This window comes from Misgurnus anguillicaudatus, chromosome 25 (genome assembly GCF_027580225.2).
Source record: "Misgurnus anguillicaudatus chromosome 25, ASM2758022v2, whole genome shotgun sequence".
Lineage (NCBI taxonomy): Eukaryota > Metazoa > Chordata > Actinopteri > Cypriniformes > Cobitidae > Misgurnus > Misgurnus anguillicaudatus.
Window position 1 is genome coordinate 29238807 of NC_073361.2, and position 27998 is coordinate 29266804.

Below are 27998 nucleotides of genomic sequence, written 5' to 3' on the forward strand. Positions count from 1 at the left end.
AATTGCATAATTTTCTGTATGTGCATTGTGCTTTGCCCTGCTACTCTGCACTACTCTCAGGCTGTATTGTTCCATCAAAAACCTTCAGCATCTTTTGAGCATCTATATTTCCAAAAGTGTTTGTTAAAATTTGGAGAGGTTACAGCTCTGTCTGGCACTTCTCTCCACATATTGTGGCTATTTCATACACAACATCAAATTTTTTTGGCCACTTTAATCAGCGTGTTTTTGATCTGAGAGTGCTTGAATGATAAGATGTCAGAAAATTCTTAGGTAAGCGAAAAGCACCTTTATTACAGAGATATATTGGCGAGCCCTTAAATTTCAAATGTCCTATCATATATCAAAAACCGACAAAGCCGTCTCAATGATGAACCTTTCCTTCGGTGAAGTGCACTTAGAAGGTAACAGCAATTTGGGGCTCATAAGTGAAGGGATGTGTGACTCTTAAGAGACAATGGCGAACAGCTCTCGAGTCCCATCTGTCAAATGAGATACATTCCCCTGTACACATCAGAGCTGGAACAAACATCACAGATTACTCAGAACTTCAACCACAGATAAATTCCAGCTAAAAAACACACCAGGCCTCCAGACAGCATCTAGATGAATAATTCATAGACGCTGTATGAACCAATGTTCCCTAATAACATCTCTATCCAAAGGTCTTTCCACATGGGTGCCATCTAAAGTTTCCTTTATACAGACTAAGAAATAGATAGTCTAATGTAGTCTAATGAAATCTTTCTTATGATGTGACTCAATGATCATTATCATCTATCAATGGCATGCCAACACAAAAAGACATTTGATATTTTATCAGAATGTGGGACATTAAAAAAATATCCTATTATGTTTTTATTGACATGATGAAGGTTGAATTTGCTTTTATAGTCACCTAAGGCAGTCATCAAGAAACACATCGGCCATATAACCTACCAAACCAACATAATGCTACATCGAACGACAAAGTCATCACAAACCTCCATGCAAAGAAATTAGATTTGAATTGGTTAGTAAACTAATATGAAACATCTGGTGCCCTGAAGGTAAAACAAATGTCCAAAAACATGTAATGGTCATATTTCAAAAAACGAAAATGAAAGAAAGAATGAAAGAAAGAACAGAATTAGAAAAAAAATTGAGTGAAAAGACCTAAAGCCTGTTTTCAAGAGTAAAAATGGAATATTAGATTTGTGTATTAGAGTAAAATTATAGACTAATATAAAACCTCTGGTCACCTAAAAATTAAAACAAATGTAAAACAAACGATATTTAAATGGGTATTCTCGCAAAATTAGACTTATGAGGTGTCATGAAACATTTTGATAAAAAAAGTAAATGCAAAGTAAGACTATCAAAATAAGAAGCATACAGTTACAAACATCTTTTCATGTACTATTTCGCACATGATTTTAAATGACATCATACAAACCAATTTTGTTGTTTTTTCCACCTTTAAGGGGAACATTTTCATTACCGCAACGTGTCCATGACTGGATTTGGGTTCTTTGACATGGAAATATTTATAATTAAAAAAAATAAAAAATAAAAAGCTTCAGTGCATGTTATACTATAAACATTTACAGTAAAGAAACATGTGGTGTTTGATCATTGGTAAATGTAGAGACAATGATATAAATATAAACGTGTTCAAGATCAATTTTCTCATCCTCCGCAACAATTTTCAATCATTGTTTAAGCCCTCAAGGAACTAACATTTTCAAAAAAAATTGTTGGAAGGGACATAATTGACTGTGACACTCAAAATGGGTACCAGGTAAGCAGTTCTTATTTTTTCTCTCCAGATAAAAGTTGAAATTTTGTTTGTCATAGTACCTGGACAACTTTTTAGTTCTCATTACCGAAACATGAGTTTGTAAATGCATATATTTAATGTAATATCATGTTGCGGTAATGATAATTTTTGATAATGATAATCTAAAAAAATGTAAATAATTCTAGAAAATAATTTTTTAAGTCCTCAAAAAATAATGGTTATAGTAAGTTCAGACCTTAATCTTATATGTGCAAAAAAAATGGCTCCAAGGGCTTTTTAAAAATTCTGATGCTGGACACCTTCCAAATCTGAATTTCGTGAGAATCACCCATAACAAAATAATAAAAAATTGCATTAAACACTAAAGCTGGTTTTCAAGAGTATTAAGATATTTTTGCGTATGAAAGTCACATTCTCATTTATTATGTAAAGTATATTCAGAGAATTGTTTCTGAACACATTAGAAATGTATTGCTAAATTAATTACAAAAACTGTAAGCTATGTAGTACTAAATTGTGAAGTTACACCGTCCAACAGTTTTTCCACATTTCTCTGTTCAAGATTATCTGGGCGGGGCTAAAGCTGGGGCAGGGCTCGATGACGCGCTGGAGCCGCCCCTAACACAATCGTGAGCATCCATTCATGTTGTAGCAGTATTTTAAAGATAAGACAGACGGTAACTTTCCCACGAGCGGACACTCCTCCAGCATTTATGAGCAAAGAATCCTGCCTGTTTTTCCAAGATTTTGATAACTTATTTTATTAACTCTTTCCCCGCCATTGACAAGTTATCATGTCAATTAAGAGAAAATATTTCCCTGTCAATGACACATTCCTGACGAGTTTTTACAATAACCAGCAAATCCGCTATTATCCACTAGATGGCGATCCTACCCAATGTATAAAAACTGAAGTAAAGACTAATTTTACAAATTTTAAACTCCGTGTATGTTTAGATAATCGTTCTGAATCTGATCTCTAACAAAATGCAATTATTTCAGCTTTTGCTCAGAATTGGGTATTTTTGAAGAAACCTACCCATATTTAAAAAAAGAGAACAAATGAAAATAGCAAAAAACTTTTTTTTCCTGTTTTGTTTGTTTGTTTGTTTGAAAGCAGAAGGTCTGTTCTTTCATTTGATATATTTGTATGTTTATATATTTATAAAAAAAAAATGTTGTCCTGGAAGGTATTTTGTGTAACTTTTATGAAAATCACAAAAAATGCTGGCGGGCAACTTAAAAAAAAAATGCTGGCGGGTAACACACTGAGAACACACTGAGAACATATTATATATCAGACTTTAAGTGATGCATACATCTCTAAAGCAGTGCATTAAATAATATCATTATACTGTATTTAAATGAGATGTAAAAAACAATGTTGGGTAACAAAAACCCTTATTTTTATATTGGACCCAACCATGGGTTAAATCCAGTAAATATATTTTGCATTACAGTTATCAGAATGGGGGCAGACTCACCCACGAACACATCACCAGTACACAGTGACGCATGTGATGTACCCATAGTAAATGTTACAGTACTGTTGTATTTAAAAAAATGCCCACAACACAGCTGTCAATCAAAAGGCCATTCATTTGTATTTCAGAGTTCAGTACATCACAGTCGTAATGCATTTGACCAAAAATAAAAGCGTTGAGTGTTGTTTATCGTAACGACATCATTTACTACGTGTTGTTTCTGTGCATTGCATTCTCTCTGTATCATGCCTAGCGTTGGGTTGGCACACATTTGCACACTGACTCACTCGATTTGTCATTCTGTGAAAATGAGATCTGATTTGCATCTTAACAGGCCAGTGCGGTATGACATTTTTCCTCCCCAATATTATTTTCATACAGGCACCGCATCTGCCGAGCATCTCTGAACCATTGCACAAGCCTCATGAGATGCAAAGGGAGGTTTTCTACATTGTGCAACACAGTGTTTCCTATTTGTATGTGATAAATAGCCTAATACATTTAACTACTTGTCTAATGTATCTGGCCTGCATGACAGCGAATTTAATTTTGCTAAGATGTTCTTAAAGAAATAATTCGCCTAATGAAAATTGTGCTATTATTTACGCATCATTAAGTCACTTTCATTTGGTGAGGTTGGTTCAGGTGATTTTGGTCATAAAGAACCCCAGCATCTCCATTTTTGCCTCACAGAAGAGAATAATAATACAAGTTTGCAAGAACATGGGGGTAATTTTCATATTTGGGTGAACTGTTCCTTTAAGACCAGTTTCTTCAGCAAATGAGCCAATTGGTCAAACAGCAGCTACAGTAAAGCATGGGTATTTTCGGCTTACCTCCAGGGAAAGATCATCAACACAGCAAGCGAGGAGGTCGAGCCATGGGGATAGCGGCGGTGTTTCTTTGCGACGCTGGTTGAGGGATGATTTTTCTTCCTTTTTTCCTGTATTGGATTTTGCCGTCAGGCCCAACAAATGTTCCACATCTGCTGATGAACAGTAGTATTGATATACATTAAAATACAGTATATTTCCTCATATTTACTCCCAGTTAACAATGAGAACATACATGTAATATTTCATAATAACTTTATATATGTGTCCCTGGACCACAAAACCAGCCATAAGTCACACGCATATACACTCACTTAAAGGATTATTAGGAACACCATACTAATACTGTGTTTGACCCCCTTTCGCCTTCAGAACTGCCTTAATTCCATGTGGCATTGATACAACAAGGTGCTGAAAGCTTTCTTTAGAAATGTTGGCCCATATTGATAGGATTGCATCTTGCAGTTGATGGAGATTTGTGAGACGCACATCCAGGGCACGAAGCTCCCGTTCCATCACATCCCAAAGATGCTCTACTGGGTTGAGATCTGGTGACTGTGGGGGGCATTTTAGTACAGTGTACTCATTGTCATGTTAAAGAAACCAATTTAAAATGATTCCAGCTTTGTGACATGGTGCATTATCCTGCTGGAAGTAGACATCAGAGGATGGGCATGGACATGGTCAGAAACAATGCTCAGGTAGGTTGTGGCATTTAAACAATGCACATTTGGCACTAAGGGGCCTAAAGTGTGCCAAGAAAACATCCCCCACACCATTACACCACCACCACCAGCCTGCACAGTGGTAACGAGGCATGATGTATCCATGTTCTCATTCTGTTTACGCCAAATTCTGACTCTTCCATCTAAATGTCTCAACAGAAATCGAGACTCATCAGACCAGGCAACATTTTTCCAGTCTTCAACTGTCCAATTTTGGTGAGCTTGTGCAAATTGTAGCCTCTTTGTCCTATTTGTAGTGGAGATGAGTAGTACCCAGTGGGGTCCTCTGCTGTTGTAGCCCATCCGCCTCAAGGTTGTGCGTGTTGTGGCTTCACAAATGCTTTGCTGCATACCTCGGCTGTAACAAGTGGTTATTTCAGTCAAAGTTGCTCTTCTATCAGCTTGAATCAGTTGTCCCATTCTCCTCTGACCTCTAGAATCAACAAGGCATTTTCACACTGCCGCATACTGGATCTTTTTCCCTTTTCACACCATTCTTTGTAAACCCTAGAAATGGTTGTGCGTGAAAATCCCAGTTAGTGAGCAGATTGTGAAATACTCAGACTGGCCCGTCTGGCACCAACAACCATGCCACGCTCAAAATTGCTTAAATCACCTTTCTTTCCCATTCTGAAATTCAGTTTGGAGTTTACCATTGTCTTGACCAGGACCACACCCCTAAATGCATTGAAGCAACTGCCATGTGATTGGTTGAATAGATAATTGCATTAATGAGAAATTAAAAGGTGTTCGAAATAATCCTTTAGGTGAGTGTATTCGTAGCAATAGCTTATAATTTATTGTATGTGTCAAAATTATCGATTTTCCCCCTGCCACCTTCCATGAAGATATTTTGTAAATTTCCTACCATAAATATATTGGAAATGTGTTACTAAGGACTTCATTAAGACAACTTTAGATGCGATTTTCTAAATATTACGTATTGTGTCCAATCCTAACAAACCATACATCAATGAAAGCTTATTTATTCAGCTTTCAGATTATGTATAAATCTCAATTTCAAAAAATTGATCCTTATGACTGGTGGTCCAGGGTCACATATCATCAATGCCATTTAATAAAAAGAATCCTCTAAATTCCCCAAAGAAAGAAATAAGTTTGGTTATTATATATGTATAGCATCATGCAAAAGTTGAATGCTGTAGGATTGCTGCATTTATCTGCACATTTACCAATTTTAAACAAGACTTAACAACAGGTAACAATGCATTGTTACTGTGTAAATACAGCCTCCATCTTCTAACTGTCCCATTGTTGAGTCGTTTTATCTTCCGGATTTTGAAAAGAAATATTGAACCCCAGTAATTGGTTTTGCTGGGTATTTGCCAACACTGAGAGCAAAACAATTTCAAGCAATTTGAATCTGGCTCCATTGTAAGCCCGTAGTCATTTTCGTCCTTATTCTTTGAAAGACGCTATTTCGAAGACACAAAGCATATCGTCAATACGCTCGAATGAAAATGCCTCAAAACAACGCAACCGGCTCTTAGACTCTCAATGATTCATTCTGACTCATTTGTTCCTAAACAATTTGCTTGTTTAGACCATAATCTGTAGCAATGGCATTAGCATTAAGTTATTATATCTGCAAGCATTCCAGTTAAGTAGTTCTGGATATAACCCCTAAAAAAATATCAAGACGTATGTTTTGTACATTGCCCACTGCCTCAACTCGGCAAACTTGAAGGTTATAAACGTTTATTTCAGCATAACATAATGCAAAGTGATTTCCCATCCTCAGGCGATTCACCCACGAGTCCATTGTGTGATCTCCTTTCACTAGCGAGTCCTACTTCACACATTTACTTTCACAACCCCACGACTTCATCTTTGAAATGTCTAAAATAAAACCATTATTTGTCATCATTAAAATTGCATTATGCACGGCTGACTCATATAATCTTGCTTCATCTGCGAGCGTGTCATCAGAGCAACTGGATGTCGGTTAAGCTCAAGTGTGGGCAACATAAATGTCTTTGCATCTTCATATTTATTAGTGAACTTCATTGGCAAGCCATCTTTCCGAGCTGACATCTTCAACCTTTGCTTTGATAAAACGGCACAAAAGCTCTGTCACTGCTTTAAAATGTTTTGTTGTTGACTTCAAAGTGGACCTGGAAATGAACGAGTTTACATCATATCGACCAGAGCATTGGGACAACACAAAGGCTATTCATTTTTTTTGCTGGAGCCGGGCGGTAACTCCAAAACGCATTGCAATACAACTCAAAGGACTTTTACAAGTGTTCCTGTGAAATTACAGAGAAACACAGGCAATAACGTTGGCACCATGCTTGATAAATGCAACCGTATATCGAAAATAACTGTGGGATACTTCTTGTTGGCACAACGCACCACTGAGACTAGCAATATGCTGTTAATATTTATTTTAGTTATGAATCTAATACTTGCTAGAACACACAAACACAGAAAAACTGGTCAGCTGCAGACTTTGACAATGATGCCGTATCAAGGTCGACCTTCTTCGCCAGGTTTTTCCTCAAGCAGGTGAGTGCACATGCTCCCATGAGGCTCCCTCTGTGCCAAATTGAAAGTGTGTATTTCACAGCCATGACGTGGAAAAACAAACACGCTCACTCCAAAGCCTTCATGCAATGTAATCTCATGAACAGGCTTCTTTCATGGTCAACAATGCAAGCAGTAGCTATATTATACCCTATGTATAAAGAAAAGTATGAATAGGCATATATGTATTTTCACGGAAATAGTAGACTTGCACCTCTATTGTAGCTGTTCCTTGTAATCTTTTCGTCAAAGGTGTGCATTATGAGCGAACAATGTTAAAAAATTACATCACTGTAGTGGCACACACTTCACCATAGGTTTTACAGAAATTAAATCTCATGCTTTTGAGGTGGATTGTAGAAAAAACTTCCAAGAAAGGGCTCCAAAATCACTAGATCTTTTTCCTTATTACTGTTCCTTTTAACATATAAATAAATATATATATATATATAAATAAAAAAATATATATATATATATATATATATATATATATATATATATATATATATATATATATATATATATATATATATATATATATTTATACAACAGTTCTTTCTGGTTCTCGAATCTGATTGGCTAAGACCTATGCGATATTGTGCTGATATCGGCACTGTAACCGCTTCACCTTTCGTATCATTCCGCCACCTAGTGAATGGAGGTCCTAAGCAGGCTCATCTCTGAATGGAAAAACACAGACGCCCTGTTTTGAATCACTCTCCATTTGTCTCATTAGTTTACTAGCTCATAAATCAGTCTGTGAATCCCCAATCGGAAGTATTATTCCGTCAAAGATCAGCGCTCTTGGATGTTACGTTACAGTTAATGGGAGAAATGTCTTGTCACATCGTGTGGATTATTAACACTTGGAAAGAGGAATATAAACACTCGTTTTTTTCTGGAGCTATATTTCTTATCAGAACGCGAAAACACCGTGGAACTGCAGGTAAGCCCCGCAGCTTTTAAATGTGGACATTGATCATGACGTGACTATTAAAACATGTTATGAGATATCGCCACTGGTATATTTATAAGCAGCATGCAAAAACATCTCTCTGACACTTATAAAAAACCGTTTTATATAGTACTGACAAGAACAAAGTTTAATAATAATAATCGAGTGCTCGTATCGCGTTAAGAATAAATGAGAAAGCAATAGTAACGTTATACAAGTATAGTTTCATTAACTTTTACCTCGCGCCAAAACAATAACAACACAAAAGACACTAAATATGAATTAAAAAACAAGTAATAGTTTGATCATGACACCAAATACTGCTGATTTGATCTCATTTTGACGATCATAAACAAACAAGGCCAACATGAGAGCCAGGGAATACCTGTCAGAGATGTAGCCCAGAGAGGGCGGTGGTCAGCGGGGGAGTGAACACTGATGTCCGCTCATGCTTTGGTTCTCATTTGTACCGAATCTCACTAAGCAAACGTTCAAACAGGCGCTATCTTTACTAATCGACTGCAGATTTAAATATAATACAGATACATTCTCGACTGAACTAATCTTAAAACTACACTTTGTGACCAAGAAACGGTAATATAAAGTAACGGCTTTTCCGTCCATTGAGTTGTTATGAGCTTCAAAGCAGCCGAAAGTTTTACCTGTCATTCTGGCCGCCCTCAAATCCGTGGCGGAAGAAGTAGTTCTCAAACAAAGAGGCTTTTAAAATAACTCCGTTGTTGTTTTCTAGTTTTCGTTTTTCAAACGTGTGCCGTCGAACTGTTGTATAAAAGCAATATCGCTCTCGGAGTCGTGCGATATAGCTCTATATCATCACGGCTGTGATTGCCTCCGGCACTATATATATATATATTTATTTATTTATTTATACAAACCAACTGCAGTTGAATTGATATTAATTGGAATGCACAACCAAAAACTGAGAAAAAACGAGTTATCTCGTTTTGCAACCAAACTCTTCATATACTAAAATATAATCGTTGTTAGCCATTCTTTTTTTTTTATTCAGATGCCCAATCACAGTTATTTACTTCCAGTCCTTAATAGAAAATGTTTTAAGGTACGCTTGATTCATTTCTGACTTCTGAGAGAAGTTGAATGTGCCTCAAATTTAGGTATAAAAACACTAATTAAATTTGACATCCTGACTCTTGTTCAAAATGAATCGGCAAGACCTCTCTTAAAAGATGAGTCCAAATTAAAGCACTTAACCATGTTGAATGGGCTGTGAGACAAAAAGACAGGTGCTCTAATAAATGTGTTAAGCACTGCATACAGTATAAGGCTGGCCATACACGTAAAGATTTTTAAAGAGCACCAATTATCCGATTCACAACCTGTAAGTAAACTCCTGTTAGCATTGCGACCTGAATCTTTCAAACATGGTAAGGAGCGTCACATTTTTGGCTGACATCAGAGGAATTCAGGCCAATCACAACGTACAGATTAGCTGGCCAATCAGAGACACAGCGCTTTCCAAATCGATGAGTTTTGTACATGAATCACTGCATTTCAGGAAGACACAAAAAGTACGGTATGTGGAAAATAATGTTTTTATTTAACCATAAACCAGGGTTTCCCGCAACACTTTTCAGTTCGGGCGGCCCGCCTAAACTGGGAAACCCTACCGCCTTAACTAGGTCGTTCAAAAAAAGAAAAATAAATATGCTGTAAAAAGGCCGTCAAGTGCATATCGGAGAATAGCGCGGACACTCTTCACACTGCGACCGGGCACGCGCGCCACATGGCCGAAATGAGAAAGACGTTGTCTGGACTGTCACTGTCTGGAGGATAACTAGCCAGTTGATAAAACATCTAGGAGAATAGCGCGGGTGTGTGGTGTCATTGCAATTATTTTGCTGCTCCTGATCGCGTTGGAGCCTCCCCGAACCCCAAATCTTAAATATCAAACATGTTTTTAAGACTCGGTCGGGTTGTCTCCTACATGACAGCAACAATAGCTAATGAGAGCATGCAAGCTTCAACCGGATGTTGCGTGCTTTTATAGCTGAAAATAGACACTCACAAACATGACATGACATGAAGAGGAGTATTAAGAAAGAATATTGACTTGTGCAGGGCTCCAGACAAACTTTTTTCACTAAGAGCACAGTGGCCCCCAACTAAAAATTTTAGGGGCGCAACCAGAAAATGTAGGGGCACACACTGTAAATCGACATGCTAACCAAATATTCAAATTTCTACTATTTTCCACTGTATTACTAATAAATACTTTAATGATACATGCAGAAAGTACAAAGTGCTGTTTCAAAATCAGTGTCACATCACAAAAAAATCAAATTTACTGCTCGCACATGTGCGACTGGATGTAAAATTCAGTGGCACACTCTCAAATTTTGGTGGCAGTCTGGAGCCCTGCTATGGCAGCAGTGCTTTTATAATGTGTAATTCTCAAGTCACGTTTCTGTGAGATCTTGAGTCGCATCACTTTAAAATCGTTACTACAGTCGTCACGTGTGCGGTCTCGCAATCTGGTCGAATCATCCAGTGCGGGCTTTCTGAGGATTATGTTGTTAAAAATCATTTGACACTGTCCCTATACAGGGCTCGAAATTGCGACCATTTTGGTCGCATATGCGACCGAAATTTAATCTCTGCGACCTTAAAATATATTTGGGAGCATTTGTGCGACTGCCCATTCTGTTGTGACGCGAGTTGATTGTGATCCTGCGTGCTGGCGCTGTCCCAGGTTCAGTGTTCTCTCCAACGATACATAACCAATCAAATTTCACCATTAAGTTCTTGCGTTTAATGAAGACCGCAGATTGGCTAATATGAGCGTCAGTCATTCCTTGTTGCCGTGAAGCGCGGAAATGTGAAAAGACGAACGCGTCGCGAGCATGACGAGAGCGAGCCGTTTACAGCCAAGGTTATTACTGTATTTTTTGACGACGATCCGGATTCAAATGTAACTCCACCACCGGAAAATACGAGTTGATGTTAAACCTTTCAGAAAGAGTGGCTTAAAGATTTCGAGTGTCTCCGCTATGATAATGTAACTTACTGTGTTTACTGTAAATCCTGTAAAACGGCGTTAATGGCGGAATCAAAACATTTTAAGCGCCAGACGTACCTTGCTTAAACATGGCGAAAGTGCCAAAAACACAAGACGTGTCATGACAAATGTGTTTATTATTGATGGAGACACCGACCTGTCAGTGTGTTTGATGGTGTATGTGCGCATGCGCTGGTGAATGGACATTCGATAAACATCCTTGTGGTCCATGTTGCTGTGGAATACGACAATGCTGATGGTATGTTTTTGTTGTATTTTTTAAAACATTGCCTATTTAGTAGTAAAAGCATCCTGGTAATGCAGTTATCAATACCAATATATATTAGCCTTCTATATTAGGGTCACTTTTGTAATGTCACAATTAATCAGTGTTTTACATGTTTGCTAGATTTTCTATGTAATCTTAATCATGTTACCTGTAATTGTTAAATTATTATTGCTGCTATACTATTTCAACAGCATTTGGGTATTAATTTAGGAATTTATGCAGCAAAAAATAAAATAAAATAGAAGACCAACTTTTAAATGCTGGCCATAGGACGTGTAAAGCCCGGTGGTGGTGTTTTATTTTTAAAAAAATAAATCTATTAACATTTAAATTGTAGTTGTGGTGCTTTTTAATTTTTGGATGGATGCGCCTAAATTTTTGCTGGTGCTCCTAACTCTTTAAAGTTGGGAGCACCAGTGCTACCAAATAAAAAAGTTAATTTTGAGCCCTGCTATATGTCTGTATATGTCCCTATATGGATTTACAATTGTTTAAGATGTAAAAATCTTCCAGTGTCTTCCAGGCCTGACCAGAAAATACATGCAATATTAAAAAACTGATAAAGTATCAAGTACTGCATGATCTCCTCTTACACTTGAGCAATAGCAGGAACCTCCAGGATCTCTTAAACCTAAATGAAATTAAATCCTAATTTCTATTGTAATCTTGACTTTAGGACTTCATTCTTCTAAAAATAGTTCAAGATGTGTTTAGTGCCAAAAGAGATCACACTAAATACTGACTTTTGCATGAAGCCATTTTGTGTTTTTTTATTTGGCATACATATTTCCTACATGTTCTGTGTGTATCCTAATAAAATAAATACAGATGGTCATTAAAACTTTGCTAAAACAACAAAGCTTGTAATGGCATAAGACTAATGCTGAGTACCGTATAATGTGTCTTTTTTCATTTTTACATTGTTCATTTTACAAGAAGCATCTCAGACAAAGTTGATACTTGAGAGATAACTGAGAATCTCTCTTGAGCTAAGCAATAACATTTTCCTCTAGGATGGTATTACCATCTGATACCATAGCTTTACAGTGATACCATCATTTACAAAACAGACATTCGGGGAAAGCATCTTGTCTGCACTAAAATAACAGAAATGTCAGGCTGACTCAGAGGTTTGATCGGGCCTGACTGAGTGTTTCGCAGCTTTCTTGACGGTGACACTGCTAAGACGCTCTTAGCTAGAAATGCAAAGGTCATCTCTGAGACTTTGGACATCACGTTATGGTTGATTAAAGTTTCATCCTTTTGTGTTATCCCTCTCTGACATATTATTGCCAAAAGCAACCTCTTTCCTGCCCATCGGGTGGATCTCTCCTAAGCCCTCATTAGCTAAGACACCAGCGAGACCCGCTGGCCTACATCACAACACCAAACTAGATCTATTTAGTGACAATGACGTGAATAACGCCAGTAAATTAACGAATGGCACATTTACAGACCCGAGCATTGACCTCTCTCTCTCTCTGGATAATGGATGAGTTTTGGCGAGGCAGTTAACCGAGAAGGTGCCAAAGAAAACTTAATGGACACATGAGACTCATTATTGCAGCAAAGTTGGGTAATTACTTCCACCGTCAAGAAGCAAAGTATTGTGAAGTTTGGTTTGTTTATTATTTTTGTGTCAGCTTATCAAAACAGAATAAATTAGCCATGTTGATATGAGACTAAGTGACACGTATTTGCAAACACGTTGACAGGGCTGCGGTAGATAGCTTGCATTTTTGATGACAATCAAGATAAATATTTATAATGAAAATATAAATATTTATTTGTGCGGACCTAGTTTTGTCACAGATGTAGAAACAGACATAAACATTAAAAGTGAACACTAACAAATTAGCATCTTAATACCTCCACTTAAAAAAATATTTCGTCTTTAGGTCTGGTCCGACTTGGACATGCACTGTGGTATTTTACATCAAATAAAATACTGTGATACATTAAATGGGACATTTCTCGAGACTCTTTTAAGATGTCAAATAAATCTTTGGTGTCCCCCAGAGTACCATATAGATAATTTATTATAGCATGTTAAAATTGCCACGTTTTTGAGTGTGTCCTTTTAAATGCAAATGAGTTGACCTCTGTACTAAATGGCAGTGCCGTGGTTGGATAGTGCAGATTAAGGGGCGGTATTATCCCCTTCTGACATCACAAGGGGAGGCAAATTTCAATGACCTGTTTTTTCACATGCTTGCAGAGAATGGTTAACTAAAACTAAGTTATTGGGTTGATCTTTTTCACATTTTCAGGTTGATAGAAGCACTTAAACATGGAAAAGATTTTCATATGTCCCCTTTAATATCTAATCATTTAGTTGCATGCTTCATATTACAGTATGTGCATTACACAGTTTATAGTTGTGGGTTTGACCTTATGACCTTTTGCACTGCTAACATTTTGCTAACACAAAGGTTACAACTAGCTCAAGAGATGTAATGGAAATCTTCGTATATTTCTAATTCAGCCACACATTTTCCCCATCGCTGCTTCTAAAATTGCTGTAGCACTTAAAAGACGCTGTAATATTTTTATATTGTAGCACATCTTGATGTATAATGCAAAACACCATCACTACTATGACTAGTGCATTTGCCATTTAGTGATTTTAGGGTGCAATAAATAATAAATATCCTATTTATTTATGAACACACTTGCGAGCACCATTAATTGTGCACGTCATGTGCCATCGAGAAATTCAGGAACACATTACCACAAACAATAAGTAGCACACATTTCTGCTTCATCGCACAAAAGCTAAAAGAAATCAATGACGCTCGCTGCTAAAGAAAAAATCCTGAATACTGTGCTTAACCCTCAGCTGCTCAATACTGAACCGAGGCATCCACAGAAGTGTGAATAAGACAACAAAGACAGTTTATTATTCATGACCCATTACTTTACATTCTCACCACCTGGCAATGAACGCTCGCTCCCTCGCGGACGACCCAGAGGTTAATATGGAAGAAAACAGTGGATGCATGGAGGACGCCTCATTCCCAAACTCATCACGTCTCTAAAGGTGCTGCATCATTTTGAGGCATTCCAATGGGTGGTAGTTTGTTTTCTTGAAACACTCATATTGAAGTAGGGATGCATAACGATTAATTGCGATTAATCTATAGCAAAATAAAAGCTTTTTTACATCATATATGTGTGTGAACTATGTATAATAATTATGTATATATAAATATGCACACATGCATGTATAATTTTAAGAAAAAATATATATTTATATATTAAGTATTTATATATAGTATAATTTATACATAAATATACAAATGTATATACACATTTCTTAAATATATACATGCATGTGTGTGCATTTATCCATACAAAGTTATTATACAAAGTTATTATACACACACACACACACACAAATATATATATGATGTAAACAAAAACTTTGTGATTAATCTATATTGTGATTAATCTATAGCAGAATAAAAGTTTTTGTTTACATCATATAGACACACACGCACACACACACACACACACACACACACACACACACACACACACACACACACACACACACACACACACACATATATGATGTAAACAAAAACTTTTATTCTGCTATCGATTATTTGTAATTAATCATTATGCATCCCTACCGTATATTAAAGCCAATAACGTCTAAGGATTAGCAGAATTGCTTTACTATCCATGAAAAAAATAAGGATGCCCAGATCTAGGGTCTGTTTGGCAATTTTAAAGTAGTCAATTTACTTGCATAACATGAAAAATGTAATTTTTTAAATTAAATAAATAAATAAATAAAAAATCACTGATCATCTGGCAAAAATTGTGTGCGCTTGACATGACAAAGTTGTAATTTTGGGTAATCTTTCCCATTGCAGGTATTTGATGCTAATATTGCGATCTGCGATTATACTAAATGGTATCATGAGTAAACTTGATGGGTTTTAAGGAAAATCCACACACAGTTTAGCTAAAATGTGTATTTGTAAAACTAGAAATGTTTTATTGCCACGTGATGTAGCAACTGCTCAGTGTCAGTAATCCAAAATACCGCCATACAACAGACATAGAGTTTTTTTAGCTACCAGATCACTGTCAACCTCCTCCGCATCCATCTTCACTCTGGTATAAGTGACGACGCACACCACACACGTGCATGCCACACGTGCACTGCCTTTTTTGTTTGTTTTTCTTTCTTTTTTAAACAGCAAGGAAAATCATCAAACTGTTATTAGAAAGTTTGTGTTAACAAGTCCACACATTTATTTATTTAATATAATTGCAACATTTTGCTGTCATATAATCGCACAGGCTGACATCGCGATTGCGATTGCGATGCGATTAATTGTGCAGCACTACAAAATTGTTTTAAATGCTTGCAGCCATTTTCATTTTTGTCTTTGACCATCCTTGCATGCACGTAAAGCATTACAGATTCAAAACCAACCATATGGTCTATGACAATCTGCACTTGAATAAAGTGACAAACGGGGAGGCAAAAAAACTCACATTGTTCCTTGATGACAGTCTGGAAAAAATTATAAATCGGTTGTCATAAAGCCACTTGATGTATCCCTCACAGATTTTTAGCTCTATTGTCGAATTTTACAATACCAACACGAAGTCGCCTCATATTCAGGATATATCAGGAACTTACATGCTTTGATGACGTAATAAAAAAGATATTTTGTCAAACATTTCAATGCATGATTCCCAATAAGTATTCATTACCACACCCTATCATCAAAGAAATATCTAACGGAAATGTTAAATTACAGCATCCATACTAGTTCCCATTTAAACCTGACACCTCCGGAATCAAACCACGGTGCAATCCATTATCACCCTTTTGCTGTTATACGCCCATCATCATTTTCATTGTTAGTGTTTTTAATTTGTTTCTCGGGACTCGCTGCCGTTGCAAAAGCTTCGCCATCTGCCTCGTCGTCACGTTTGACGAGAAATGTCTGCTTGATACATCCGCTGCCTAATGGATCAAAAGAGCACTTGTGTGTCACCATTCAAGATATGCTGCGTAACCTTGAATGCTGCCCGCCGCTGTGATTTAAAATGAGATAAAATGATAGCCTGTGCACTGCGGGCATGAACAAAGATTGATATTGTCACCTCGCCACGTTAAATGTAAGGGGCCTTCGGGGAAATGGGGCTACTTTTTGTGGATCATTGGAGATGCTTAAGCAGAACAAAACTGCTGTACATTCATGAGGACAAGAGAACTATTCTACCAATGGTGATTCAGGAAAGAAATAGTCAGTAAGGCACATGTAATCCTCACATAACAATTAAATAAAATACCAAGCATCAAATATTGATTAAAGTAAGTTGTATTATTATTTAAAGCATTATGCCATTCACAAGATGCACGAATTGATATATTTTTAAAAGCATAAAACAAAATTTCATTGTTTTCATTGTCGCTCTTGTTTTGAGAAAAACAAAAAAAAATTGGTTTCTTATTCTCTTGACAGAATAACTCAAGACAAATTTCCTGAATTCCGTATGTATTTTTCCTCGCATTGCTGATAATCACCTGAGCATTGCTTTTTCTATAGCCTGAACAGTATAACATAAAACAACCTGCTCAGGTTACCTTTAATTTCATCTTGGAAAAGCCACAGGATACACCAGCTGTCCACAGGTCCCATTCAGGTTGATTTAACAATGTACACAACACGGTGAACCATTAACACTATATTTATACAGTGTTTCCTGTTAATTAGGCACTATGGGGTGTGTGTGTGTGTAATGAACAATCTGTCCTGTGCAATGCGCTGGCAAAACATTATTATAATGCTGGCCAGGTCACTTTGAAATATTCGGCTCTTCCCTCGAGTCACTTGCTTGTTATTGATATAATGAATAACAATGTGAATGCATTTAATCATCTAATGCATCGATCATCACAAATAACTTATTGCAACATTAAAGACGACTGGCTTACACTTTTTTGTATAATGCATTTAACATATTGCTCCAAAAGCCAGTAAGCAAGTCAGGGGTGGAAAGAAAAACTCAATGAGGAGGAAACGTAGGGAGGAACCAGATGCAGCTATTAGCTTAACTTATCTGCCTTATCTGGCAGGCACATATTTACAAAAATGTCCATATGTTAACTAGCTACATACCATCAACGTGTTTATTAGTCAATTACATTAAACTGAAGACAGATTGGATGCACTAAAGCCTGGTTTTTGAAGATGTGCCAACCAAGAGACAATTTAGTGTTTAGTATAAAGATGGCAATAGGAAGGAGGTGATCTTGGTGACTGGAGGGGACGTGGTTCAGCTATTTTACTAGATGCATGGTTCAGCATCTTTAATGCAGCATCAAATACGCTCAAGTTTAGGTTGGTAGGTCAATTGGTTGGTAAGTCAGCCCAATATGTACTCTGGTCCACCCAACTGTATTTATTTTTTAGTAGTGAATGATTTAGTTGGTAACAGTGTGGAGGTCCTTTAAAACCCCTGCGCCACTTAAAATATACGCATCTGTGTTACATAGAAATTACAGTGTGTGCATAGGCAGTACTAGTTAAAAATCTTACCTGGTATTTAACAGGTGGTAAATTTGTAATAGGGTCCACTCGTTCACAAGTTCACGATTCTTCCATCCCTCTTGATTTGGTCATCAGTGTCTGTCTATTTGGAAACGAGTATTCAGCCTTCAGATCATAACGACCACTAATGTGCAGCCTCCATCCGCGACCGCTCGGCAAAATCCTCCGAAGCGGCTCCTTTGAACTTGTTCTCAGTTTATATTCCCAAAACAGACGCGACGCATCTACCGTCTCGTTGGCCAGCATCCTCCGCAATCTGAGCCATGCAGCGTTTTCCATCTACATATCTCCTGCTGTCGCTAGGCATCCTGAGCAATAATAATGACCGGCTGAAAGCGCAAGTGGTGATGTCCGATTCGCGAAGGAATCGTTCTATTGAATCAGTCCTTTCTGGTGATTCGTTCGAATCGTTTCGCTTTTATTGGCACGTATGCTTACGCACAGTAATCTTGTCATGGTTACAATGATGCATTAGACAAAATGCGAGCACATACATGTGAAACTTTGGCTGCATGTTAGGAATACCATAATATTAACAGTATATGAAACATTCTACTATAGGCTAACGTAACCTTAAAACTGTGTTATGGTAAATACATTTTAGCATGTTGTCACCTCCCTGCTGAAAAAAAACAATAAAACCATTACAGAAAATTCTAATGGTTTCCATTAAGATACCAATAGGAACCATTAGCTTTTACCATTAAAACCACTACACTGTAGTGTGTTTTGGGCCATATTCCATTAGAACCATATTCCATTAGAACCAATACATTGAACCAATACCATTAGAGACCAACAAAACCAATACACTGTAGTGTGTTTTTGGGCCATATTATATTAAAACCAATAAAATTCCCAATAAAACCATTCGAATTTTCTGTAGTGTGTTTTTTTTTTCAGCAGGGCTGACACCATATGTTTCAGTCAAGTTCCATTTCAACGTGTAAATTACGTCAGTTGTCGTCAAAATAACTAGTATTTTTCATCTTTTAGTCATCTTTTGTATGTCTTCTGGTAGTCACATAAATAAAAGAATCAGGAGCTAAAAAAAAATCACCGATGACATAACTTCCGGTTCATTTGTCTCACTGGAAATGTCAAGTCAACTTATTTTGTGTTGAATGTCATTCTTTAATACAAGAAAGTCGCCCTATTTACCTCAGAAATTGAGTTCTAATACTAAAATATTATGTTTTGTTCCCAAATATTGAATTATCACTAAAATCTAAACTCAAAATAAACGTCTTATTTTACAAACTCAAAACGCCGCGAAACCGTTGATGAACACCTACGGCAACTCAATTGAACGAGTCTGAAATGACTCGTCCGAACGAGCCGACTCTAAAAAAGGAATCGGACCACCTTATGCAAATCAGAAGCGCCTTTCTAACGTCTCTCTCTCTCCCTTCTCGCTTCATTCCTTCATGATTGACCGACACCATACAGCTCGTCTCAGTACGCGTATATGCAGGGCATTAACGTTTAATCCCTACTGAGTGAAGGAAACGTGCACAGATGCACGAGACTGTGGCACTTTAAGGCTGGGATCGTGCGCGAGGTTATCAATGCGGTATTATATTTGGTAAAGGAGGCAGAGGAACGAGAACATACGTAACACCCAACATAAATAACTGACAGAGTTTATCAATATAGGTTCGTGCATACCTCCTAAAGCTAGGCGATTGGAGATTATAAGCAAACGCTAATGCATGCTTTAAATCACTAAGTACCCTATGAAGTTAGCATGCCCTCTCTCTATAATACGGTCTCATTGCTGTCCAGTCATGATTTTTATAAAGGAGAATATACTTGTCATCCCTAGTCCAGCTCAAGCTGGTAGCTGGTTTTAGCTGGTTTAAGGTGACAGTAGTGGTCTAAGCTGGTCCTCCAGCCTGGCAAAGCTGGTCAAGCTGGTGGGGCAGCTAAGTCCAGCTAGATCAGCTTAAAAAGTGACCAAAATACAGCTAGACCAGCTTGCTACACCAGCAATACCACCTAAAACTAAGCTGGGAGACCAGCTAAAACCAGCTCACCAGCTTATGGTGGTCTTAGCTTTCATACGCTCATTTGCATTTAAGGTGACACACCTCATAACGACGCATTTTTGCTTACACCTACAAAGTGGCAATTTGGCATGTTATTATAAATTATCTATATAGAATTTTGAGCTAAAACGTCATATATGTACTCTGGGGACACCAAGTATTTATTTTACATCATGAAAAAGTCTTGTGAAATGTCCCCTTTAAGGAGTGTAGGCCTACACACAAAAGTGGGCCAACGTGTTATATGTCATTGAGAGGAGAATCAAGATTGCCCTTGGTTTTTTCTGGCACTCAGAACGTAGGACACTACCTCCATTTCTGTAATTAGTTTTGCCAGATAAGAAATCTCACTTACAATTAAAGTTTCTCCCGCAAATCTGCTTAGCGTGTGCCTGTTTTAATTACCCAGACGTCCTGAAGACAAGTTTCCTTTATATTCACTACAATGGTTTGATGGCTATCTGTTATACTAATTGATTTTATCCATGCCTGTGTTGGTGTGCTACCTCAGAAAATGATCTTTAAATGTGTCCTTTATACATCAAGTTAAGTTAACTGGTGCCTTCTGGTCTACAGTAATTTGTTTGACTGAAATTCAGATTTGGCGGATACAAATGAAGATGTAACGCATTGTACCCAGTGTCATTCTGACCCACCAGCCAGTGTTAATTAGCTCTGTGTTTTGTTTTCACAGGAATGCCCATCTAATAATCTCCCCGTTTATGAATCGTTACGAGAATCCTTTGTACTAAACGCTCACCCTCATTAAGAGGTGTGAATTGGCTCTATCAGTGAAAATGAAGGGACTTTAAAACACAATGGACACAGAGCACCAATGCATTTGGGCACTTGGCAAACTTTGCACACAAATGTCTGAATGACATTAAATGCAACAAAGTTAGATTCAAATGGCATTTATTTAAAGAGAGAAATTTTTAAGCAAAACATTTGGCTTTGATAGACTACTAAACAATAAATGTACCAGTCAACATACTAAGCATTCATACACATTATGCTTGCTAAGTTTTATTTTTCAATCTCTTTTATTAAGATACAAATAGGAAATATGTAAAAAAAAAAAATTGGACTAAATGTCTTCTTTAGGCATCATCGGTGTTTAGTGTGACCTCTCTTGACAGTAAACACATCTTATGCGTTTTTGAGCAGAATTAAGTAAAAAGACTAATTTCTTTAAAATTAGAAATTAGGATTTAATTTTATTTAGGTTTAAGAGATCCTGCAGTTTATTGCTATTGCTCAAGTGGAAGGGGAGTTTATCCTAAAAATTTGAGACACCAGTTTACATTTTTATACAGTTTACTATATACACATTTCTTTTCTGGATGTATTCTATTAAAAAGACTGAGACTCAAATTTATATTATCCAAAAACAACAAATGCAATTGTGGCATGGTGGCTTTATGACTTTTGCACAATACTGTAAATAAATAAATGAGCAAATAAATTAATGTAAATATAAATAAATAAATAAATACATAAATAAATATAAAACATATGCATATATAAAACATTTATTTATTTATTTATTTATTTATTTATTTATTTATTTATTTATTTATTTATTTATTTATATTTATTTATTTATATTTATTTATTTATTTACTTACAGTACTGTGCAAAAGTCATAAGGCCACCATGCCACAATTGCATTTGTTGTTTTTGTATAATATAAATTTAATATAAATCATAATATATGTAGCCACTTTGTTATTTTATTTCTAATGCAATTAAATTTATACATTTTATTGTGGGTTTAATACCCAAATAACTTTGGGGAATAAAAATTATTTGTAAATATAATTGTAGACCAAAGTTGTTTGTAAATATATTTAAGACCAAGAAGTGGCTGTTTTATTCCGAAGGAAAGATGTAAAAGACCTTAAACAGCACAACATTAATGTCTACTTTTAATTTTTATAATTTTTTACATTAAATTTTGACCACTACATACTTATCAGATGATTTTATATAACATTGACTATAGTAGCAAAAAAAAAAATATATATATATATATACAAAACACATGCTTATCATTTGATTACACTTTTTCTGCTTGAAAACTTTATATTTTGTGCATTTAAATTATTCATTCATACAATGCATACTAGTTTTCATTTTTGTTTATTATTACACAAGACTACAATATGCACAAATCAATGGAGCACTAACAAGGATGCATTAGCTAGTGGTTGTGAAATGAACACCAGAGGGCGCTAACGAATCACTACTACAGCAACAACTAAACTGTTTGCGTTTCAGTAAATCTGCAAACTCTTAAGTTTCTTTAAAACAAATATTTAACTACATCAAATGAACTCTAAAGATGTCTGAAAGCCTATTTTAACATTTTGAATGGAAATATGTAAAGAGAAATATGTAAAAATTACTGGTGGGTAACAAAAAGTGAATTTCCAGGCTGACAAAAAAATACGTAAAAATATTATGATGTATAAAATATCTTTATGCACTGTATGACCTCTTCCTTGTTATCATTTTTCAAAAACCCTACGCCATACATTACACACAGGCATTCCAACAATCTATGTGTTTTTACCATCTGTGACAAGTCTGAACATTTTTGTACCACCATACACAACACAACCAGAGCACCTGTCTTCGGCCACGTCAGCCACGCCCTCTAAAAACCACGCCTCCATTTTGATTCGACGAGGCGTTTTGAATATGTAAACGACAAATCCAAGCCCCTCCCTTTGCACCTGATTGGAAGTATTTACTTGTTTCTTGCAGAGAGGTGCTGAGAGTTTGAGAGCAGAAGATGAAGCCCTGCTGGACCTTGCAATAAGGATTATAGAGTTGACAAGGAAAACGAAAAGATTGGAGTGTTTTATCTGAAAATTGAACTTTACTAAATATTTCAGGATGCCTCGATCCTTCTTGGTTAAGAAGCATTTTAATGCAGCTAAGAAACCAAACTACAGTGAGCTGGAGAGTCCAACAGGTAAGATTTTGTTTGAAAAGTTAAAATAAGTTTAAGTATGTCTAGATTAGTAAAAAATAACTTTTGGTTTGGTCCGTTGATTATATTTCTGATACTTGGACATTAAATAAATAAAAAATGCTTGTTAAAAATCTTAACTTGCTGAAAAACTAAAGTTGCAATTCTTTTAGTAACACTGAACACAAAACTTTATTGACTACCAGTCTTACAGTACTTTATAACTATAATAAACTCCTATTTCTATAATGTAATGGTCTATCTATAATATCACTTCATTGAAGTATAAATAAATACACATGTGCACTCTTTTCCACTTAACTAACATGATTCTGTTTCCACTTTATTGCAGTGTTTATTTCTCCATACGTACTAAAAGCCCTTCCAGTGCCTGTTATACCTCAGCCTGAAGTTTTAAGCCCAGTGGCATACAGCCCCATAACAATCTGGACCGCCAGCAACCTTCCCCTCTCCCCCCTGCCCAGCGATCTCTCCCCCATATCCGGATACCCCTCTTCCCTCTCCGACACGTCCTCCAGTAAGGACCACAGCGGTTCGGAGAGCCCGAGAAGCGACGAAGATGAGAGGATACAGAAGCTCTCAGACGCCGAGAAGTTTCAGTGCAGTTTGTGTAATAAATCTTACAGCACGTATTCTGGACTGGTGAAACATAAGCAACTGCACTGTGACGCACAGACCAGGAAATCTTTCAGCTGCAAGTACTGCGAGAAGGAATACGTCAGCCTGGGCGCCCTAAAGATGCACATAAGGACACACACGTTGCCATGCGTTTGCAAAATGTGCGGTAAAGCTTTCTCCAGACCGTGGTTGCTTCAAGGACACATTAGGACGCATACAGGTGAGGGAATTATAGTTTATGGTTGTCATTTGGGTCAATGCACATCTACTGAAAGCAGTCACTGGGGTAGTACCCTTTAATATGCACCAGAAGTTAGCACATCAATTATTTAATCTTTTTCTACCTTGGCCAATGTTGTGCATTGCATTACTAATAGCATATGCAAGCATTTGACACATGCACTAATGTGACATCACTTTTTTATTCGCCAGGTGAGAAGCCCTTCTCGTGCCCCCACTGCAGTCGGGCATTCGCAGACCGATCTAACCTCCGAGCCCATTTGCAAACCCACTCGGACGTGAAAAAATACCAGTGCAAGAACTGCTCGAAAACCTTCTCCCGCATGTCACTTCTGCACAAGCATGAGGAATCTGGATGCTGCATGGCGCACTGAGACATCGGGAACGTGCGCGCGCACACCACAGGGCCTACATTCACCAAGTGCCTGATCTGTGCATGCTCGGATATGAAATGCAACCCCAAAGTGCTCTTCACATTGACGATTAAGAAATGCACAAGAAGTCCAAGCACAAAGCTTTTTTTATACTGAGCTGCCTTATGAGTTTGGTTCCTGGAGAACCACCATCGAATAAGAAATAGGCACAGTTTGCTGGATCTCTCTGAACTTGTTCTCATGTGACTTAAACTAGATTCATTCAACGTGTCACGCGCCCATCATGTGGTTTTCATATAAACAGTGTTTTTCCTGTCTTTGTTGAGCTGGTGTACTGTACATTTGTTTACAGTTATTTACTGTTCGAGGGATCAACGGTAATTTAAGTGGTTGTGCTCGACTGAACTTCTTTATAGGGTATGACAGTCACTCGTGTTTCATTATGTATGCTTTTCTGAGAGGTCGGATATTTCAAGCCATAGACGAACCAATGAGACCAAATGAATAACTAAAGCCATTTTTAAACAAGTGGGGAACAAGTGCAAAAGTATTTAAACTGTTGTGTGGTCATAACACAACAACAGCAGGAATTAACCAGCACTCGGATATGCAATACTTTGTGTCCATCAGGAACTTTTTTGCCATATAAATGTTTTGAATGTATATGACACTGATATGATTGTACTTTCTATTTCAAAGTGTAAATTGATGGTATGATTTTGTACAAAAAATAAAATGTACACTTTTTTGAATAAAAATGTTTTTTTTTGTCATGCATACTCATGGTTCCCTTAATAGGGTGCTAACAAGTACAGCAAGCTTTCAACATTTGCATTGAATAACAATTAGCCTAATGTTGACATTTGCACGGCACTTGCAATGTTATGCAAATAAGAAACCCTTAAACAGTTAAGAATATGGTTCAACTCATTCCACCAGATGCTAACTTACATTTTGGGAGCCCACCAAAATGCAATTCAAGTTTTTTATGATGCAAATGTCTTGTAACTGGTATTGGGGGAAAGTGGCATATTCACTATGGTGTATACAGTGTTTTTACAAAGCAATTTTTTAGAAGTTGAACACTAAATCCGAATACAAGGTAGTAACTCAGATACACAACAGTAATGTCAAACTTCACCAAGTGCTCATTGGAAGCAAATGTGTTAAACTTTTAAGTTGTTGGAATAGACATGCATTCACTGGCATTTACTATAGAAAGAAAGATTAAATCTGAAAAGGTTTTTAATATTTCAGCTTGAAAATATTTAATTGACAGTAGTGCAGTGCTTATCCGTCAATTACAAACAACATTCATGAACGTTCATCGGTCAAAAGCAGTGGGATAAAACTCTTGTTCTGTCTTGCAATGAAATGTCCACAATGTCCTCAAGAGAACTCGCCTACTGAAACAGACCGCCGGCTTCTGCGTTTGTATGTTTGCACATGGATTTAAAAGGAACAAGTGTCCACATGAACCTGTCCTTGTGAACCTGTTCAGTTCCCAAACAAATCCTAAATGTTTCACCTCCTCACTATGTGGATCTCACGTTGCTGCCAGTTTCTTTGAAGGCTTCGGAGGCCACATAGTCAAGCCAGACCGACTCTCACACATGTGAAAGTTTATTACTGGAGTATTACTCAGCAATCACAGTACACCGTGGTTACTCTGACACAATGACACAGACCTGGACGTTATAAGTCATCTGCCAAATCAAATGCTATGAACTCCATATAAAAAAATATAGGCGCAATCCATTAAAAAACTATTAATGGTCAACATTATTTCACAGTAAAAACTTGGGTGGCAACTCTACAGTTCCAGTGGTAAAAAAATAACATCTCACTATTGAGATATGGCAAACAGCGTACAACTCTAATCCAGGACTGTCAGTTAGTGGCCGAGGGCGGGCCTTTATTAGTGTGATGTCACATTAACAAGAGAATCAAAACATCATGTCTAATGAGACTCGGGATTAAAAAAGGAGAGGGTGGATTTTTTCATTGTAAAGTGGTTGTGTTTACACACTGCCAACACACAGTTATGTCCAAACCATAGATATGTGTAAAGGCTAGATGTGTTACGGCTGAGTCTCTAACGTCATCACCTGGCGGCCATCTTGCCTCAGACAGCTCGCTCACTCGTGGCATTGAGTTTTGATGGTGCATGTGCTTTTAGATGACCATAACTTGCACAATTTTCTACCAATTTTCAAACGGGTTGGTTTCTTACAAACGCTATTAACGTGGCTATATTTCTGAATGCTTTAACATGTTTTTTTTTTGTGTGTGTATAAGTATGCAGTGTCATAGGTACACTGAAAAAAATGATTAATTGAATTTAATAAAAAAAAATTAAGATAAGTGGTTGCAATCAATTTATTTAAGCTACATTTAAACAAAAGTTTTATATTTTATTTAATTTTACTAATCTTTTTTGTTTAAATGTAGCTTAAATAAATTGATTGCAACCACTTACCTTAAAATTTTTTATTAAATTCAATTAATCATTTTTTTCAGTGTACATCTTTGACGTTTATAACAAACCAAACCATTTGAAAATTGGTAGAAAATTGAGCAAGTTATGGTCATTTAAAAGCACCTGCGCTATTAAAACTCAATGCTACGAGTGAGCGAGCTGCCTGTGGTAAGATGGCCGCCAAATGCGGACGTTCCACTCAATTGGCAAGACATTTAGCCTTTATACATATCTATGGGCTAAATACCTTATAAAAGTGGATTTTGCATAATAGGTGCCCTTTAAACTTCTACGTTTTTGAGGGTATATGACATTTATATGATTGTGTGTGTATGGTATGATTTTGTACAAACATACAATGTACATGTTTATTAATATAAAACAGCAAAGTGTTTTATTATCTTTTTGGCATACATACTGTATTGTTTTAAGGTACAGATTTACTTTGAACAACAATCTCATCTTAAAGTGCACCTATTTCATTGCGAAAAAAACACGTTATTTTGTGTATTTGGTATAATACAATGTGTTTGCGTGGTTTTTGGTAAAAAAACACTTTATTTTTCACCGTACATTTTTGTAGCTCCAGATTTCTATTTCTTCCTGAAACGCATGGGTTTTGTACAAAACTGTCCTTGATTGGCCAGCTGTATGTTGTGATTGGTCTCAATACCTCTGACGTCAGCAGGAAATGTGAGGCTCCTTACCATGTTTGAAAGATTCGCTTGCTAACAGGAGTTAACTTACAGGCTGTGAGTCTGAAGCGGGAAAAATTAGGATAATATTGGTGTTTACTACATCACCAATCCCAGGAAGTAAACTGTGGCCTACAATCTGTGTGTTTGTTGTAGAGATTTACATTGGAGACAATAACTTGCGTCATCGTTTACTTTGGGGTTTGTACCTTTTGCATATTGTTAACATGTACTAATACACACTTACACACCAAAGGAAATGTAAAATGTGAATCGGATAATTGGTGCTCTTTAAAATGGGACATTTACTGTATG

The 27998-nt window shown here is 36.8% G+C and overlaps 2 protein-coding genes across 3 annotated transcripts in view; one reads left to right on the plus strand and one right to left on the minus strand.

Moving 5' to 3' along the window:
* sntg1 (syntrophin, gamma 1) overlaps positions 1-18734 on the minus strand; it is a 78961-nt gene extending 60227 nt beyond the window's left edge. The window contains exons 1-2 of one of the 2 annotated variants that reach the window (XM_055182063.2): positions 18220-18734; positions 4101-4249 (exon numbers count right to left, since the gene is read on the minus strand). The gene's annotated coding sequence lies outside the window, so the exon portion shown is untranslated. Of the gene's footprint in view, positions 1-4100; positions 4253-18219 lie in introns of both variants that reach the window. The other variant, XM_055182062.2, reaches the window with a different exon arrangement.
* Positions 18735-23037: 4303 nt separating this feature from the next.
* Positions 23038-25267, plus strand: snai2 (snail family zinc finger 2). Its single transcript, XM_055182067.2, has 3 exons — positions 23038-23259; positions 23609-24115; positions 24328-25267. Exons 1-3 carry the CDS (start codon positions 23181-23183, stop codon positions 24507-24509), a joined length of 768 nt encoding a protein of 255 aa, XP_055038042.1. The 5' UTR covers positions 23038-23180; the 3' UTR covers positions 24510-25267.
* Positions 25268-27998: the final 2731 nt, after the last annotated feature.

Excerpts from the sequence above, each read along its gene's own strand:
- snai2 (XM_055182067.2), top strand. The coding sequence starts at position 23,181 with ATGCCTCGATCCTTCTTGGTTAAGAAGCATTTTAATGCAGCTAAGAAA. Across the intron at positions 23,260-23,608 it reads TGAGCTGGAGAGTCCAACAG|TGTTTATTTCTCCATACGTA; the intron begins GTAAGATTTTGT and ends ACTTTATTGCAG. Across the intron at positions 24,116-24,327 it reads ACACATTAGGACGCATACAG|GTGAGAAGCCCTTCTCGTGC; the intron begins GTGAGGGAATTA and ends TTTATTCGCCAG.